Source organism: Saimiri boliviensis, chromosome 12, assembly GCF_048565385.1.
Source record: "Saimiri boliviensis isolate mSaiBol1 chromosome 12, mSaiBol1.pri, whole genome shotgun sequence".
Taxonomy (NCBI): domain Eukaryota; kingdom Metazoa; phylum Chordata; class Mammalia; order Primates; family Cebidae; genus Saimiri; species Saimiri boliviensis.
Window position 1 is genome coordinate 115,031,763 of NC_133460.1, and position 18,133 is coordinate 115,049,895.

General features: G+C 50.2%; 1 protein-coding gene across 1 annotated transcript in view; it reads right to left on the reverse strand.

Annotated features, from left to right (window-relative positions):
• TCERG1L (transcription elongation regulator 1 like) overlaps window positions 1-18,133 on the reverse strand; it is a 209,108-nt gene that overhangs the window by 49,478 nt on the left and 141,497 nt on the right. The window contains exons 6-7 of the mRNA XM_039465219.2: window positions 16,538-16,626; window positions 2,427-2,581 (exon numbers count right to left, since the gene is read on the reverse strand). Coding sequence (XP_039321153.2) covers window positions 2,427-2,581; window positions 16,538-16,626 — 244 coding nt within the window. The remainder of the gene's footprint in view (window positions 1-2,426; window positions 2,582-16,537; window positions 16,627-18,133) is intronic.

Sequence of the window (18,133 nt, forward strand, 5' to 3'; positions counted from 1 at the left end):
TCATTTGCCTCTTCAAAAAGAATGAGTGTTGACTGAAACGCTTAATTGCCCATTTCAGGCTACAAACAGGTATTAATATATTCAAATCTACAATGAATGATAGTTGAAGAAAATGTGACAAACAAAACTCTCCACCCAGAGTCATCTCCCCTAGAGCTCGTTATCATAATTACGGTTAAATATCTGGGGAGCCTGAATGCCCAGCCAGGGAGAGTGCCAGTCACTGCTGCAGGCTGCAGGTCATCAACTCTGCTCTCTGATTATGGATTAATCCTCCAGAAACATCTCCCGTCCTCATTGCTTTGCTGCCAAGCTCTCTGGGTGCATTTTAGGAAGTTAAAAGTTGTGCTCTTAAACATCAATTCTACCCTGGCAACCTGAAGTTGAGAAATGAAGTCATTTGCATATCCTTAAGATTCAGGTTAAAAAAAAAAAAAGACTGATTGAAGCCAAATCTCCTCCTATTTTTACATGAGGAAGGAAGAGTAAAAATCATTTTATAAGTATATGTAGTTTTGTGATCTGTGTCCATCTCAGCAGAGCACTTGCCTGCCATAATAAAATGGGTATCAGACAGAATACTACAACATGTTAAATGTAAATTAATCAGGTGTTTCTGGTTGTAAAACCTTAACTTTCTACCTTTCAGAGTATAAAATGAGATCCTTGTTAGTAGAAGGAAATGGAGCATTGAGCTAGGAGCCAGGTAATCCAGGCCCCTGCATCCCACCCACCGTCCTGGCAGCCGGGAGACAGCAGGTGGCCCAGTGGGATGTCTGCAGACGCCTCCCTGCCTCTTTTCAGACCTGACCTGATTTGGTCCAAACAACAGAAATGAGCAAGCAACTATGCATTGCCTTTAATAAGTTCATTTCTTTCTCATTACGACCAATTCTTTGGGGGGGAAATGAAACAGCACCCAATTATCTACAAGGACACAAGCTAAAGAAAGGAGTGACGAATCTGGCTGCGTGATCTGCCTTCGCCAGGCAAATAAAATCCCAATGAGGACAAACTGTGCCTGCATGTTTCTCATGGGATCAGAGGGTGCCACGACTTCCCTAACTGGTGTACCATCTCCTGTCCACGAGTAAGCACCTAGTAAGCACCTGGAGAGCGTGTTCTCTGTGATGGTTTCAAAGCGTTCTTTCAGGATGTACAAGGCCCCCTTTTAATAATGAATGTGACTTGCTCAAAGGAGGAAACACCATCACCAAATTCAGTCTCCACTGCCCCTAAACACAGCAGCATTTCACAGACTCAGTGACACATGCTCCTTGGAGATTTTTCTTTTCCCAGCATCAGTTGATTCGGAGTCTCTGGAGAATGCTGTCATTATTTTAAGTGGAATAAACATATTAAACATGTGATGTCTCGATCTTAAAAGACTAGCACCATGTCTCTTAGCATAGTTACATGTGCTGATAACACTTTTATGATACTGACTTCTAAAGCTTCGGTCAAACACCTCTGGATCTGACACAAAACATGAACTGACATCATCCAGTGTTAGCCCTCAAGGATGTGAAATTAAAAAATGCCACTATGAACCCAATAAAGCACCACATGAAGCTAAAACAAAGAGTGGAGCTCCCGTTTCACGGGCTGGGCCTTGCAGCCAGGCATTGGCGGAGAGTTCCTGCTCTCAGATGTCTCCAGTGGAGTCAAGAGTGTGACTCCACATGTTCAGGGAGGAGGGCTTTCCCGACACTGCAGCTGCTAAAATATGCATCAGATCAAAGCGGGAAAGATCCTTTGTGAAAATGCTCAAAGTTCCTCTCTGATTCTTGGTGAAAGAAGATTTACAGGCACAGTGTCAGAAACAGCTGCCTCTGCTAAGCACACTATCCCTCTACAGCTGAAGAGAATCCCTCCCCCATCTGGGACCAGGGCACCCCATTCCTCTACGGCTGAAGAGAATCCCTCCCCCATCCGGGACCAGGACACCTCATTCCTCTACAGCTGAAGAGAATCCCTCCCCCATCTGGGACCAGGTTTTTATCGAATGGAGGCATCCATCCAAACACTACAGCAGATCGATACAGTGCAAAGGTCTAAAGTGGATGTAAGGTAGAAGAAAATACACTCCATCTGTGAACATCTGGCCTCGTAAGTGGCGCTCATAAGACATTTGGAAGAAGGATAAGATGCTGGCTAACAGTGATGCTGATTGAATGAACGGTCCTCTCTGCATTAATCACCTTACGTGACGCAAAGACGGCCAGAGCCAACTGCTTGGAAGGATCAAGGTTTCTGCAAGGAAGTGCCATAAAAACTTGATTACTAAATTCTGCAGTCGTGCACAGGACTCCTTAACAGTGAATTGCCAACATAACCAAGAAGAAACATGCTTTCATTTTACGTTCATTAGAAATAAGCAGCTTAGACACTTCGGAGTAGGTGTGAGTAACCCAGGGCTTAGTTACTTGCTGGCGCCTCCAGCTTTCGCTTGTGGGGTGGGTCCTCGATGATCCTGTTGAGGTCACCACGGTCCTTCAGGTCCATGGGCTTCTCCCAGACAGACAGGTGCATCGTTGGGTTGAAGAAGAAAACCCGGTCATCGCCCGTCCAGACCACACACCTGTTTGAGTGGAGAAACTCAACTCAGTCACTCTGGGAGACACTTAATTAGAAAGTCATTAGCATGAACTCTCACTGAAAAAATCCCCTCAGGACAAATCCAAGCGTGTGCAAAGCTTGTTTATGGGTAGTATGAATACTAAAAACAAAGCCCGCCTTTTCAGGGCACTGTGCGGTCTGACTCGTGTTTTATCTTATTTGATTAACAGGTAGACAGTCTCATCACCAGCCTTGGACCAGTCAGAACACCAACATGCAGAGATGCCAAGGTCACACACAGGCAGAGTGCTCTCGAGCCCACCAGCTGTCTCTGCTGCAGTGAAATTCCATTCCAGACCCAGAGAACTCTGGGGCACTTCTGGCCCCAGTTCCGGGAATGGAGTGATTTGGAGAGAGGCTCCCTACATTTCCCCGGTGGAGCTCTGCATGGCCGTCGAGCGATGCACACGGCCCAGCTCATGACCCTCCAGCAGCAGCAGATGAAAAGGAGCAGCCACAGCCCTGGTGTCCTGCTCATTTGTGGATGAGGAAATAATGAACATCCGTATTTTCATATATGGGAACTGAAGATATCTAGAAAGAATCATGTGCCATTTTTAAAACCCTTACCCATGAAGGATTATCAGAAAAGATTAAAAAGAAAATAAATGAATGAAGAAAAATAAAGAGAGGGAAGGAAAAGAAAAAAGCCCCTCCTTAAGGAATGAGGGGCCAGGAGCCTGTGGCGTGGAGGCGCACAGAGGGTTCTGTACTCTGAACCCACACGGTCCCCACGAGCGAGCGCAGCAGACAAGGGACAGCAAGGCTGGTCTGGGCTCTGGGGTTATCCTTTCAGGGGTGTCAGGGTGCTGTAGAGAATGAGTCCTGGGCTGGCACTGAGGCCCCTTCCAGGTGTGGACCTCCCAGAAGGTTCCACTGGGGCAAGGCTCCTGCCCTGTCTGGGTGCCAGCTTCCCGCAGTGACCTCAGAAGGTCCCTTGGCCTCCACAAGTCTCCTGGGACTTCTCAGATGTAAAGGAATGAGTGGGTGGGAACTGTCCACATGTGCAGCCCACGCACCCCCCTCTAGCTATTGACTTCCCTCTGAAGAGGCTCCCCACCTGTTGGGGGTACTGTTGGCCACTGCCTGGACCCCGACAGCCCACTCACGCCTCACCCTGGCCAGCCTCACACAAATTCTGGAGGAGGTGTGGATTTGTGCCTGTAGAAGCCACTCTATTTTGCATGGAGAAAACCACTTCAGGCTTTACTCAGCCAGGCATGTTCCATGGGCTGGATAGAGGGCTCAGGGCCTGGGAACCCTGGGCAGACCAGGAGCCTTCCCAGCAATGACCCTGAGAAGGTGTGCCATGTCCATTACTCAGTCCAGCCGTGAGAGTGTGGGAGCCAAAATGATAACCCCAAAGATGTCCAAGTCCTAATCCCCAGAACCCATGTGATCATCTTATGTCACAAAGGGATCTGTGCACATGAGATTAGGATCCTGAGATGGGGGAATAGCCTGAGTCATTCAGGTGACCCCAGAGATAATTACAAGGGTCCTTCTATGAGGAAGGTGGGAAGATCAGAGAGGAGGCGATAGAAGGATGGAGGCTGAGATCTCTCTCTCTTTCTCTCTCTCTCTCTCTCTCTCTCTCTCTCACACACACACACACACACACAGAGGCACACACAAACACAGAGACACGCATGCACACATATATACCTACACACAGACATGCACATAAACACACAGACATATACACACAGACACATGGAGACACACATGCACACACATATATACACACAGAGAGACTCATGTCCTTTTCACATTTCAAAACCAGTCATGCCTTCCCAACAGTCCCCCAAAGTCTTAAATCATTCCAGCATTAACCCAAAATTCCAACTGCAAAGCCTCATCCGAGACAAGACAAATCCTTTCACCTATGAGACTGTAAAATAAAAAATGAGTTAGTTATTTCCAAGATACAATGGGAGTGCAGGCATTGGATAAATGCTCCTATATCAAATGGGAGAAATTGGCCAAAACGAACATGTTATAGGCCCCATGCAAGTCCAAAATCCAAATGGACAATCATTAAGCCTTAAAGTTTGAAAATGACTCATTTGACTCCATGTTTGACATCCAGGCCATGCTGATGAAAGAGGTGTGCTCCCTTGGCCTTGGGTAGCTCTTCCCCTGTGGCTTTGCAGTGTAAAGCCCCTTATGGCTGTTTTCATGGGCTGGTGTTGAGTGACTGCAGCTTTTCCAGGTGCATGGTGCAAGCTGTAGGTGAATCTACCATTCTGGGTTCTGACGGACAGTGGCCCTCTTCTCACAGCTCCGCTAGGCAGTGCCCCAGTAGGGACTCTGTGTGAGAGGTCCGACCCCACATTTCCCTTCTTCACTGCCCTAGCAGAGCTTCTCTATGAGGGCTCCGCACCTGCAGCCAACTTCTTCCTGGACATCCAGGCATTTCCATACTTCCTCTGAAATCTAGGTGGATGTTCCCAAACCTCAGTTCTTGACTTCTGTGCACCTACAGGCTTAATACCACATGGACACCACCAAGACTTGGGGCTTGCACCCTCTGAAGCAATGGCCTGAGATGTACCTCTGCCCCTTTTCACCATGGCTGAACCTGAAGCAGCTAGGATGCAGGGCACCTTGCTCCAGGGCTGCACAGAGCAGGGAGGGCCTGGGCCCACAGAAATGATTGTTTCCTCCTAGGCCTCGAGGTCTGTAATGTCAGGATTTGCAATGAAGTTCTCTGACATGCCCTGGAGACATTTTCTCCATTGCCTTGGTGATTAACATTTGGTTCCTTGTCATTTATGTAAATTTCTGCAGCTGGCTTAAATTTCTCCCCAGAAAATGGGTTTCTCTTTTCTAGCACATGGTCAGGCTGCAAATTTTCCAAACTTTTATGCTCTTCCTTGTCTTGAATGCTTTGCCACTGAGAAATTTCTTCCACCAGATACCCTAAATCATCTCTCTCAAGTTCAAAGTTCCACAGATCTCTAGGGCAGGAGCAAAAAGTCTCCGATCTCTGCTAAAGCATAGCAAGAGTGAACTCTACTCCAGTTCCCAAAAAGTATCTCATCTCCAACTGAGATCACTTCAGCCTGGACTTCATTGTCTATACCACTACCAGCGTTTTGGTCAAAGCCATTCAACAAGTACCTAGAAAGTTCCAAACTTTCCCCCATCTTCCTGTCTTTTGAGCCCTCCAAGTCTCTAGGAAGTTACAAATTTTTCCACATTTTTCTGTCTTCTTCTGAGCCCTCCAAACTGTTCCAATCTCTTCCTGTTACTCAGTTCCAAAGTTGCTTCCACATTTTCAGGTATCCTTATAGCAACACCCCACTCCTACTAAGAATTTACTGTATTAGTCCATACTCACATTGCTATAAAGAAATACCCAAGACCAGGTAATTTATAAAGAAAAGAGGTTTGATTGACTTATAGTTCCACATGGCTGGGGAGGCCTCAGGAAACTTACAATTTTGTCAAAAGGCACCTCTTCACAGGGCGGCAGGAGAGAGAATGAGTGCCAGCACGGGAAATGTCAGATGCTCATAAACTCATCAGATCTCATGAGAACTCCCTCACTATCATGAGACCAGCATGGGGGAAACTGCCCCCATGATTCAGTTACCTCCACCTGGTCCTGCCCTCGACACATTGGGATTACAGGGATTATAATTTGAGGTGAGATTTGGGAGCAGACACAGAGCCAAACCATATTAGGTGTGGGCAGGCAAATTCATTCAGGAGGGCCTAAGCAGGCGTCAGTGCTGGTGTGCCCAGGAAGAGGTGCAGCAGAATCGACAGTCCCACTGAAGCCTCCCCAGACACGAGGCTGAGTGGTGTGTGAGGATGCTGGGCACGTGGCTTCCTCTAGCAGAGGGAGGAAAGGGCAGGGCTGCCTGGCTTAGACTCAGCTCCAGCCGGGGCAGCAGGACCCACCTGAATTTCCCAGGGGGTCCTGGTTTCCATGGAAAACCAAAGCATGTTCACCAAAGGTCAGGGCAGTGTGAGGAAGCTGGGTTTCCTTGCTCCTCTGCTGGGCCGCTGACCCTAAGTCCTGTGTGCTCTTTCCCTGGAGAACTGCATGCACTGAGACACTGGAAACCTGCATTCCAGAGTCCTGGTGGAAGGCCCCAGGCGGCCCCATCCCCTGGCCGCTTCATTTTCTCATCGACTTTCTGGGGGATTTTCCAGCTGCCCTACAAGCTTTGCTATTAACAAGAAAGAGGCTTTACATTTGGGGATTTATATTTACTCAGCCAAATTCCTTCCAGATCCTAGGCCAGTCTTTCTTGTAAATGCCTCGGGATGTGCTGACTCTAAGCCCCTGGTTCTCAGGGGCACAGAGGCCCAGGATGCGTTCTTATGCTGGGAGCAGACAGCACCCTGGAGTGCCCCAAAGTGTGGGGAAACAGCTGTCAACTCCCTAACTCAGCATCACCCAGCTTCTCACGACAGGGAGGGGTGGAGCTAATTAGGACTTGGTAAGAGATTACACCCAGGAGACGGTGAAGCAACGGCAATTAACATGCCATCCATTTATATCCAGGCCACAAAAAGCCCAGCTCCTGAGCCCTGGGGAAATGCGTGGAGTTGAACTAGAGCTCATAGCCAGTAAATAAACGCAGTTCCCCAGGAGAAATCCACCCATCCTCTCGTCATGGTTGGCTTCCATTAGACGGAGCTAGCTGTAACACGCAGAATTAATTTTATGTATCATCTTATGCCCATTCCAGGTAATACGTATGTGTTCCCCTTGTTTAATCACACTGTAATTTCTGGACACCTGCTGTATTCCCTCTTCTCTCTAACCATCCCCATATCCCAGAGGACACAGTCAGTGCCTCTGTTATTTAAGGCTGGTACAGCACATCCACACCGAGCAGCTGCAATATAGGGAGATCTGGGTCTCATTGAACGAACCCTGGGGTTACTGCTTTGTTGTATGAAAGGATTCCCACACTCATCCTGCAAATAGCAGGACCCCAAGTTTCAGAATCAGCTAGCTGGCAGGGAAGGAGAGTGCCCCTTCCAGTCCCCACCCCACAGTGACTCCCATGGATGCCTGTCTCCATCTGTCTTACGTCCCTGAGGTGCCCTGCTCCAGGTGTGTCTTGGGGGGCTGCACAGAGCCACACACGCTCCTGAGGCCAGGCCACCTGGGCCGAGCTCTCAGAATGAAAGACCACGCCCAGTCCCGTTTGCCGCCTTCTCTCCCTCTCCTCGTCCCACATCCACTCCGGCGCCTTCCCCGGGGTTGTGTATCTGGCAAGGAGCTGACCTGGGCCAGCCTGAGCGGCCCAGGCCCATCTACCTGGTGGCAAGGTGAGGTACTAGGACTCATAGGGACTCCAGGAGGAGCGTGTGGATACCTTTCTCCTGCCTTGCTTCCCTCCTGAGTAGGTTTCCAGCGCAGCCAGCCATGGCTCCAACCTTTACTTCGAGAAGAAGGCGCAGGCACGCAAGACAAGGACGGGGCTGCTCGCAGCTGTGCTGTTCTAAGGCTGCAGCGGCCGCCTGCGCTGAGCACCTGCCACGTGGATGTGCGGCCTCTCCGCTTCGTGGGCGATCTTGCTGTTCTTTCTCGAAAGCCAGTCGGGCTAGTGATGCTGTAGGCAGGAGGTCGTCCAGGCGCTGGCCGCTGCTCCTCTGCTCGGTGAGAGTCCAGGAGCCTGGGGTGCAGCCTCGGCCTCCGAAGACCATGGGTCCCCTCCTTCCTCCTTTGAGGTAAAAAAGACGCCAGGAAAGAGCGCCAGGGAGAGAGTGGAAGGGAGACGGCGGACAGTGGGTGGGACGTCCCGGTGCTGCCCCAGCAGCGAAGGCTTCTTGGCTGAAAACGAAGCTCCCCTCACCCTGGGCTCAAGTGTCCACGTTCCTGAAGGCATCACTGTTGACTTCTTGGCATAATTCTTAAAAGATTTTGCCAATCCATCTTTAGTTATTTCACGTACATGGATTTTGTCCTTGTTAAATAATGAGCAGCAAGGAAAGACCATTCCCTGGCTAGGGTGATGGAGGCCGCTCAGGGCCCAGCTAGCTCCGCCCAGCCTCGACGCACAGATGTAAGCCCCGCACCCCCTGCCCTCTGGAAGCTTGTCTGGAGGGCAGCTCCTGGCCCAGGCAGGCTCTGAGAACACAGGTTGTTTCTGCGGAGAGCTGGGCTCCACCCAGGCTGAAGGCTCCCGGAGAGCCTGTCTTTACAGAGCTCAGAAGGATGCCACCCTGCTCTTGTACTCATCAGAGTCCTGGCTTTCCTTGAACTCCAGGGGCTTATCCAATTTCTGATCTTCCTGTCAGTCTAAGACGGGTAGAATTGCTACCTGTCCAATGCAGGCGGGGGCTGACAGCGCATCCCAGAGCCAGTGGCTACCCGGGGATGAAAGCAGGGTGGCCTGGGGACCCGTGAAAATCAGCCAGGAGGGAACTGGAGGTGGCACAGCCTGTGGCTCAGCCTCTGCTCCAGGGGCCACTCCCTCCCCCGTCTCTCAAATGGGAGCTAAATGGCAACTTCCCTGCCAACTCCTCCCTGCTCACTAAACCACACTGACATTTAATTCAACATTAGAGTCCCCTCCCCACCAAGCGACTCCTCCTGTCCCTTCTCTGACATAATAAAAGACTCAATTATGCAAAAGGGCCGAAATGACATTTGGTTTATCTTCAGTACTACGTATTCAAAGACTGATGTGTCGTCCCTCAGCTTAGCCAGAGCAATTGCAAGTCAAGGAAGGGTGAAATCGACACATCTCTCTTAATAACCGTAATTTCTAATCACCTTTTCCGTCTTGAGCATCATCCAAATGTGTTACGCCTTGGGAAACTTGTTCTTTCTCTTTAGAAAAGTTCTACCAGCTTCATCTCAGAACATGATTTGGAGACTAATGTTTTTTAAGCCAAACATGTTCAATGCTTGTATTTAGAAAATCCAGAAAAACAGTTTTTCAAATGTCATGCCCAATAAATAATCATGAACTAATAAAAAAAAAGATGTTACCAACAGGTACAGAAATATCAAATGATATTAAGGATTCAGAATTAAGGACAAGTCATTGACAAAAAATCAGGAGAACGAAGGCGTGTCACTGGGATTTCGAAATACAAAACAGCCATTTGAAAGATGCTCACACCTACACCAGCTCAGAAAGCACACCTCTCGGCTGGTGTCTGCCCACACCCCTCACCTCTCCAAGGCAGAAATGCAGAACCAGCCGCTGGCTTCGGGGCTAGACACACTAACATCAGAGGAATGCAGCACGTTCACTCTGATAACGCGCCGTACCTCTTACCTTTTCACTCCTTTTGCCTCTTAGGATAAAGCACGAATCAGCTTTGCTAGAAAGTGACGCCTTCTGAAACTTCCTGACAAGTGCGAAGTGTCTCGTCTTTCCCCGAGCGCATGTTCTTATCCTCCCAAGTCATTTTAAAAAGAACTTTGATCTGTGCTATCAACAGACCGTGACATACAGCTTGCACTGTGGCAATCTAAATTTTTTGAGAAAATAATATAATGTTAAAACTAGTGTTTAATATATATTTTTAATTTCATAAAAGTAGCTAATTACTTGTAAATCTGTAATCTTTTAAATATTTTTAAGATGCTGATTTATCATTCTTTTTGATTTTTATTGCTGCTTAAGCCAAAAGCTATGGATTTTATACTTTGTGAGGAATTACTGTTAAAATTTTCCCCTGTCATCAACACCCCAAAAACATTTTTATTACCTCCCAATAAGTGGGAGTGGTTTAATTCCCTCAAAATTACTACTTGTGTCTAAAGCCAAATTACAAAAAAAAAAAAAAAAAAAGAAGAGATAGAAATTCCTAGGGAGACTGAAATAATGCTATTCTAGTGTTAACACGCATAAAAGAAGATTTGAAAAAATAAATAATTCAAGTTTCATTGCCACTATTGCCACGCCACAGATCTGTCTTCTCTAGAGGAGGCTAGGATTTCATCTTGCATGAAAGAAAGCAAATGCATGGTCTTCATTTCCTTTATCCTCCTTAGAATACCATGCCTGGGACATAGTATCCTTGAAACTACCCAGCTGCGGAAAGCTGAATAGGTTTCCGGATGGCAGGGTTGGCTGCAGAAGTTACTCTGAACTTTGGCACCATTTTTAGTGGCTAAACTGGCCCAGGCAGTTAGACATGAGTGAGTAGATGGCTCCTTCTTCATTTTTATTCCCTGTCAGGGTATTGATTTTGCATCTCTCAAGCTCTTAGCGTTACATTAATACTTTCAAGGGGGCTCTGCATCTGGCCATCTCCCGGCAGGGAGAGAGCGGAGAGACTGCCACATAGGTAAGAATCGCTAAGGACGGCTGCCGTCTGCTGATGGCATTCCTTACGGATTCACTGCGCTCCAGCAGGGAGCCCCGGCTCCTGCAGGGAACGGGAGAAACGCCACCCTTCTGCTCTCATCGCGTTTAAACCAGTTTCCAGCGCTTACTGCTTTCTAAGATGCTTTTCCAAGAGCAGATGCAAATCAAAAGTGCTGGAGGAGTTTCACCTTTAAAAGTGAGTTTCTTCCTGAAAACTGTGCACAGGAGTCGGGCGGTGGTGGTGGGGGGGCGCGTATTCACTCTGCTGCCTTCTCACACACTCTGTTTCTCAGCCCCGGTTTTATTCAAAATGTATTTAATAACTACATGGAAACGTTAACCAAGAGCAAGCCGCGTTTGATTTTTGCTGCAGATGTTTCGAGTGGATTCCAAACTCCTTATCTCCATATCGCTGCAATTCCAGCTGCCCCCAGACGGCTCTGTGACACGCAGGAGGAACTCTCTCTGAGTCTGCTTTAGCCCAGGCCGCTGGGCTGGCCCCATCTATGTGGAACCCTCTGGAAGCCAGGTTTCCTTAGGAGAAGGCTGAGGTCTACACTTTCATAGCCGGAGGGTCTCGTCCTGGGATCTGACCTGAGCTGGCCACCTGGACCATCACCCCTGCCTGGTCTCTGACCGCCAAGTGGGCCATGGCAGAGAGGACCCAGTGTCATGGGACAGATAGAAGGAGATGGCCCGAGGCACAGGCAGCAAGCGCTGGGCTTGGTCAGGAGAGGGCGGAGAGTCACCTGAGAGCCATCGGAACGTCCTCCGCAGCCTGCCTGCTCACCCCGCCATCGTTTCAGCTGGCAGTGCCCGCAGGGTCCCCCAGGTGACCCTGAATTGACCTTCCAAGACCCGCCCCCGGCCACCATCCTTCCCACCCACCTCCACTGCAGCCCTGAGCCCCAGGCACGAGACCCTTTCCCGCTTTACACTCGGCCACGATGACCTTCTGTGGGGCAGGTGCCTTCTCACTCATGTTCAGGGTCTCAGCAGGAAAAGGGAGTGTGCCCCGGGGAGGGGGCTCCCTTTTGTCAGGTCGGGGCAAACAGGCAAACCACAGTGTACGCTGCCAGCCACGTGCCAGGGCCTTACAGAGCAGCGTGGGCTTGGCCTCTGAGTCTCAGCATTCTGTGGCTGAGATGGAGACCAAGCAGCTCGTCTATTTGGGCAGGGATGGGCTGCTCTGCCTCTGGCAGAAGCTGTCGCTGGGACCCTCCCCAATTCCACGTGCCTCCTTAGTCCTGGATGCTCTGCCAAGCTCCTGCTGAGACCTCCTGTGGTCTTCGTAGAAAGTTCAAGGCGGCCACAGTCTCTGAAACATCCTCTATCTGGAACGCTCTTTCTAAGCATGGATTGTTTCAAATTGATGAGGGAAATGAGACAAATGACAGCCCCCACTCCTGTCCCTGGCGCTCCCAGTGTGTCTCCATGAGGCCCCAGCTGCCTCAGGGGAAAGACCGACTGCTAGTGAATCTCTACAAACAAGATGTCAGCAGATGATTAGGCTAATCAAGTGAAACAGGCATAGACCCACCCCCCACCACACCCCATGGCGGAGAGAGCTTTTCCTGGATGTGGGCTGCAGCGTGAGGAGAGTGTGCTGTTCCCAGGTCTGCGTGTGTCATGCTGAGATTAGTGAGGACATCACACCGCGGGGCACACAAAGCCCTCCTTGACAGAGCACGTGGCCCAGGGGAAGCTGGGACCTGGAGTGGCCCCTTCACTCTGCCATGGCAAGGGTGCCCCCACTGTTAAGGGTAAGTGCAAACCCGCCCCTGCGGTATGGTGGAGGGCTGCCAACACTCACATCCTTATTCCAGTAGCTGCTCAACCAGGCCTTGCTCTCTCTCCGTTCAGTGGGGCTGAGGGCGCAGTGCGGCCCCAGCCACGTCCCCGTCCCTCTATGATATGACACCGTGCGGGTCCCAGCAGCAAGCCTAGGTCTGATGTGAGCAGTGCGCTCCAGCACAAAGCTGCTCCGTCCACTCAGGTGTTTAGCTCCTCCTGCAGCATGGGAGGTGCCCACCTGGGGCTCCCTGGGGAACCCCCTCTCCCCATCACGCTTGCGAGTTGAAGACCACATGGCCAGGAACCTGCACTCGGCCTCTGCCATAGCGGCACCATCACAGTGCAGACCGGGCAAGCCCACAGGGCCGCGGGGCCTCGGCCACCCTTCCTTCGTGCTCTCAGGCCCAAGTCCTCACCCACGTCACCGCAGGCCCATAGCCCTACGCTCAGCCACTCCCTCTGACCCCAGCCACCCTTACATCTAATCCCTAGCACCCCCCATTCATTCCCTCATCTGCAAGCACCCTGGGCTTAGCTGCCACCCTCAGAAACCTACAAGGACCCACTAAGTCCTCGTCCGGGGCGGGGGCCGAGCTTCCTGGTTCTGTTCCCGTGCCTGAGTGTCTGCCTCTGCGGTGACGGTGCATTTCAGGCGTGCTCACGCAGCGATCAACAGACTCCCTCACCTACACAAAATTCGCAGGCAAGGACCTGCAGCCAGGGAGGGGAGTGTGGCAGCCAGGGAGGGGCCCGTTCTGACGGACTGGATCCCACAAAGCACCGCTCGTGGCAACACAACATCGCTGGAGAAGAAAGCCGCAGCCTGCACAGTGGGAAGGCTCTGGTGCTCAAGGCCAAGTCTTCTGGAAAACAGCAACCCCCCCGAGGGGCCTGGCGGGAGCCGTGTGAGGATTCCACAGGGTTCTCCAGAACTTTTCCCAGTCCCCAGTGCGGCCTGCTGCCGTGTGCCTGCCTTGGAGACGTTTCAGAGTTTGCTTGTTGAAGCTCCCAAACCGAGTTTGTGGCCTTGTAAAATGTACATGTAGTTATGTGCCACAAAATGACATGTCTTCAACCACAGACCCACAGCACCTATGGTGGTCTGTCAGATTACAGTACTGAATGTCACCATCAGATCACAATACCAAATGTCACTGTCAGATTATAATACCTAACGTCACCGTCGGATTATCAACCCAAATGTCACCATCAGATCATAAACCCAAATGTCACCATCAGTTTATAAACCCGGATGTCACCGTCAGATCACAATACCGAATGTCACCATCGGATTATAATACCTAATGTCACCATCGGATTATAAACCCGAATGTCACCATCAGATCATAAACCCGAATGTCACCATCAGATTACAATACCAAAAGTCACCATCAGATTATAAACCCAAATGTCACCATCAGTTTATGGGGACCCCGTTTGCAGCCGATGTCTGAAGTGGAGGGCAGCCTGAGGGACTGAGCCCCGGCCTGTGGGGTTTGACTCTTACTCCCAGTAGTTAGCATCAGAATTGAGTTAAATTGTAAGGGTCGGAGAATGAGTTGTCGGAAAACAGCGTGATATTAGCACAAGGAGGCCTTACCCAAGGCTCCCCGAGTGTCACTGTCAGATCACAATACCAAATATCACCATCAGATTATAATACCTAATGTCACAGTCAGATTATAAACCCGAATGTCACCATCAGATCACAATACCGAATGTCACAGTCAGATTATAATACTGAATGTTACTGTCAGATCATAACACTGAATGTCACCATCAGATTATAAACCCAAATGTCACCATCGGATTATAAACCCGAATGTCACCGTCAGATCGTAAACCCGAATGTCACCGTCAGATTATAATACCAAATGTCACCGTCAGATTACAATACCGAATGTCACCGTCAGATTATAATACTGACTGTTACTGTCAGATTACCGAATGTCACGGTACCTTCTCTATGTTTGGATGTGTTTAGACCCACCCATCGTCGCCAGTGTCACAGCTGCCTGCAGTGCTCCGTGCCGCCAGCAACGTGGTCTGCAGCCTGGGAGCCACCGTCTACACCACGTGGCCCAGGCGTGCAGGAGTCCGTGCCACCGGGCCTGTGTGTGCACAGCCTGAACTGTGTACGAAAGGATGTCGGATGCCATTGCCTGAGGAGGCATTTCCAGAACAGACCCCCATCACTCCGCAGCACATGCATGTATATGGCCTTTTCCGGGTTCCCGACACAGAGCTCCCCGAGCCCTTAGAATTTCCTGAGCAATGAGAGCACCATGTTATTCCTACCAAGTTCCTGACCGTGCCTGAGGCGGCACAAATGAAGGGACTTCAGCCCCTGAGTAGCTTCAGGAAGGGCGCTGGTCTCCAGAGACACCAAGTGCATGACTGGAGGGTCGCAGCTTTCAGCTCCGCAGCCCCTTTGAGCCCCCTCACTTGGCTGAGGATTTCATCAGTTGTGTCTATGCAGTGACATCTCTGTTGAAATCCTGAAACAACGAGGTTCGAGGTGCTTCCTGGCCGGTGAACGCTGCAGCCCGGGGAGGGCGGCACCGGAGGGGCCCAGAAGCTCCGTCAGGCCCACGCCTTACCCCGAGCACTGCTTCCACTGGCGGTTCCTGAATGGTGCCCTTGCCAATACAACTGTAATCATAAGTAAAGCACTTCCTGAGTTCTGCGAGGTATCCTAGCAAATCACCACGAAGTAGAGAGGAGGTCATAGGGAACCCCCATCTGTGGTCAGCTGGGCAGACGTACAGACAGCTGGGGGACCCCGTTTGCAGCCGATGTCTGAAGTGGAGGGCAGCCTGAGGGACTGAGCCCCGGCCTGTGGGGTTTGACTCTCACTCCCAGTAGTTGGCAACAGAATTGAGTTAAATTGTAAGGGTCGGAGAATGAGTTGTCGGAAAACAGCGTGATATTAGCACAAGGAGGCCTTACCCGAGGCGCCCCCAGGGTGCAGAGGAGTTTCAGCTGCAGACAGAAGGCTGGAGGCGCCAAGTGCCGGCCACCAACACTGACCATCACACGTCAGGCAGGGGTGCCATTGCACGTCAGGCAGGGGTGCCACTCTGTCCAGATTAGAGCCAAGTTCACCCTGATAATCAGAGGGTCAGGGCCTGGTCAGCAGGGACTTGCTCAGTGACTGCGAGGCCGGTGGGCCCTGCGCTCCTTCGCCGGCTGCTGTCTGTGCCTGGCTGGCACATTAGCTGAGCAAGCGGCTGCAATTTCTGTTCTTTAAATTAGCTGCTCGTCCCAGCTGTATGCTGCACTCTCATCGTACGCCTTTAAACTTAATTCTTACTGTAATAACCTTTTATTCTGCTTCCAAATGACTCCATTATAAAAGGGCATTTTAAAACACCAAAAACGGTGGCTCCCTCATGGAGGGTGTCTGAAGTGTGGCGTGCTCCGAGAGCAGGCAGCCACGCAGGGGGACAGAGAGAACAGGCACGCCTTTAATTAACAGTCATTCAGTGATGATTCTTCTTGGAGTGGAGGGAAGAGAGACCTTTTGACACGTCCGGACTGCTACACTCACCTCAGCCGCTGCCTTCCGCTGACAGATAGGCAACAGCATTCTCATTTTAATACATATTCACAAATAGATCAGACCAGGATAACTCATCACTTGAACGCTATTTTTTCTTTCTGCGGAATGTGACAACGGTACAGAATTATTCCTGCCGGGAGTTACAAGTTCATTTCTTTAAAAAGACAGGACAGCTGAGAAACACGTGGTCTTTCTTTGGTGACATCAGGCAAACGCCAGGACAAGACAGTACCACTGCTAGTGGCTCTCGGGCTTTGGGGTGTCTTACCAGGGGGATCCAGGAACTGGGGTGGAGGCCACCGGCCTGTTGTCTCTGGCTGCGCTGTCCTCTCCTCCCCCCAGCATCGGTGGAGGCTCCTTTCAACAGAAAGAGACGGGAGAGCGGCTTTTAATTTTAAACCCTCATCTTCAATTACAAGCAAGAAAGGGTCACTGTCCATTCTTCCGAACAGATAAATCTCCTGCAGGCAGGCCTGCTCACAGCAGCCACGAGACAATGACCTCAGCACGGCAGCGGCTGGGCTGCGAGGTCATGCTGGGAACACAGAACCAAGGTGGCATCGCTGGGACAAAGGCACCCCTCGTTCTCATTGTCCCAAGTCGTCTAAGCTGCCTGCTTTTCCAGAAGCAGAGACGGCCAGAGGCAGCCAAGAGAGAGCATCTGAGGCCTGACGTCTTTGGGACAGACAATCTCACTGGCTTCATCCCCAGAAATGAGCTGACCCAGTGGTGGGAGTCACTGAAACCAGCAGCATTTAGTGACAGAGGGCCTCAGAGCTGGGGTGGGCACATCCTGGTCCCGTGAAGGTGGCAGGAAGCAGCAAACCCATATTCCTAAATAAGAACTCCATCCCATAGAGTCTGAGTGCTCCCCAGGCTCCCTCCTTTCCCCAGCATCCAGCTGGGGGCAGGGCTTATGGGGGCTGTTTTGCACCCTGGGGATGTCTCTGATTCTGATGCTCAGTGGGTCCATGTTTCCATTAAGAAATAAGAATGTTTGAAAATGCATCGCCTAGAATAAAATGAAAATGTATGCCCTAAATTTAAGAGAGAAAAATGAACTATGCTTGGGACACTTGATCAGTATTCATTAGGTATAGAATCTGGAGAAAAATAAAAATTGCTTGAGCTTTAAAAATATGGCCCATCAGAACTCTAAGATAAACAGAGGCCCACGATTCAGACGAAATCCTTTAGCCGTACTGATGCATGACAGACAGCAGATCTTTGTTCAGCACAGGGCAGAAAGAACCAAATTCTTACCAGTAGAACCATATATCACAAAGAGAAATAAGAAAAATAAGGAAGTTATCACCACAATTTTGGAAAGCTATAAGAAATAAAAGAATTCACATGGAGTACAATAAATTCTAGTGTGAGAAACTTTTTTCCTTTTTCCTCTTCCAGCTGTTTCCATGGTTTTAATCTCAAACTTAGAATGCTCTGATAGATTATGTTCTCTTTCTGGGAACATTAGGTGGGATTAAAAGACATCAGTGCCTTATTCAAAGCAGCAAACTGGTTCTGAGCTGAGAATGTCAGGTGCGATTGGAACACTCAATTCATTAAAAAAAAAAATAAAACGAAAGTCATCCTAACATTTTAGAACCTCCGTTTCTACCATCATTGATGTTGTTACTTTATGAGGCAGTGGAGGTGGGAAGATGATCTACCACTCGATCAACCAAACCTGAACAAAGTCAGCGCTCCAGAGGTCTACCTCGGGAGCCCCCAGTGCTACGTCAGCCATGCGCAGGAGACTGGGGGTGCTATGTCGAAGCCCAGCACATGTGGGTCCCTGAGGGCTGTGCCAGGCCAGGGGCCCACCTGCGCTGTCTCAGCTGGCTTTCAAGCAGAGTGCTGA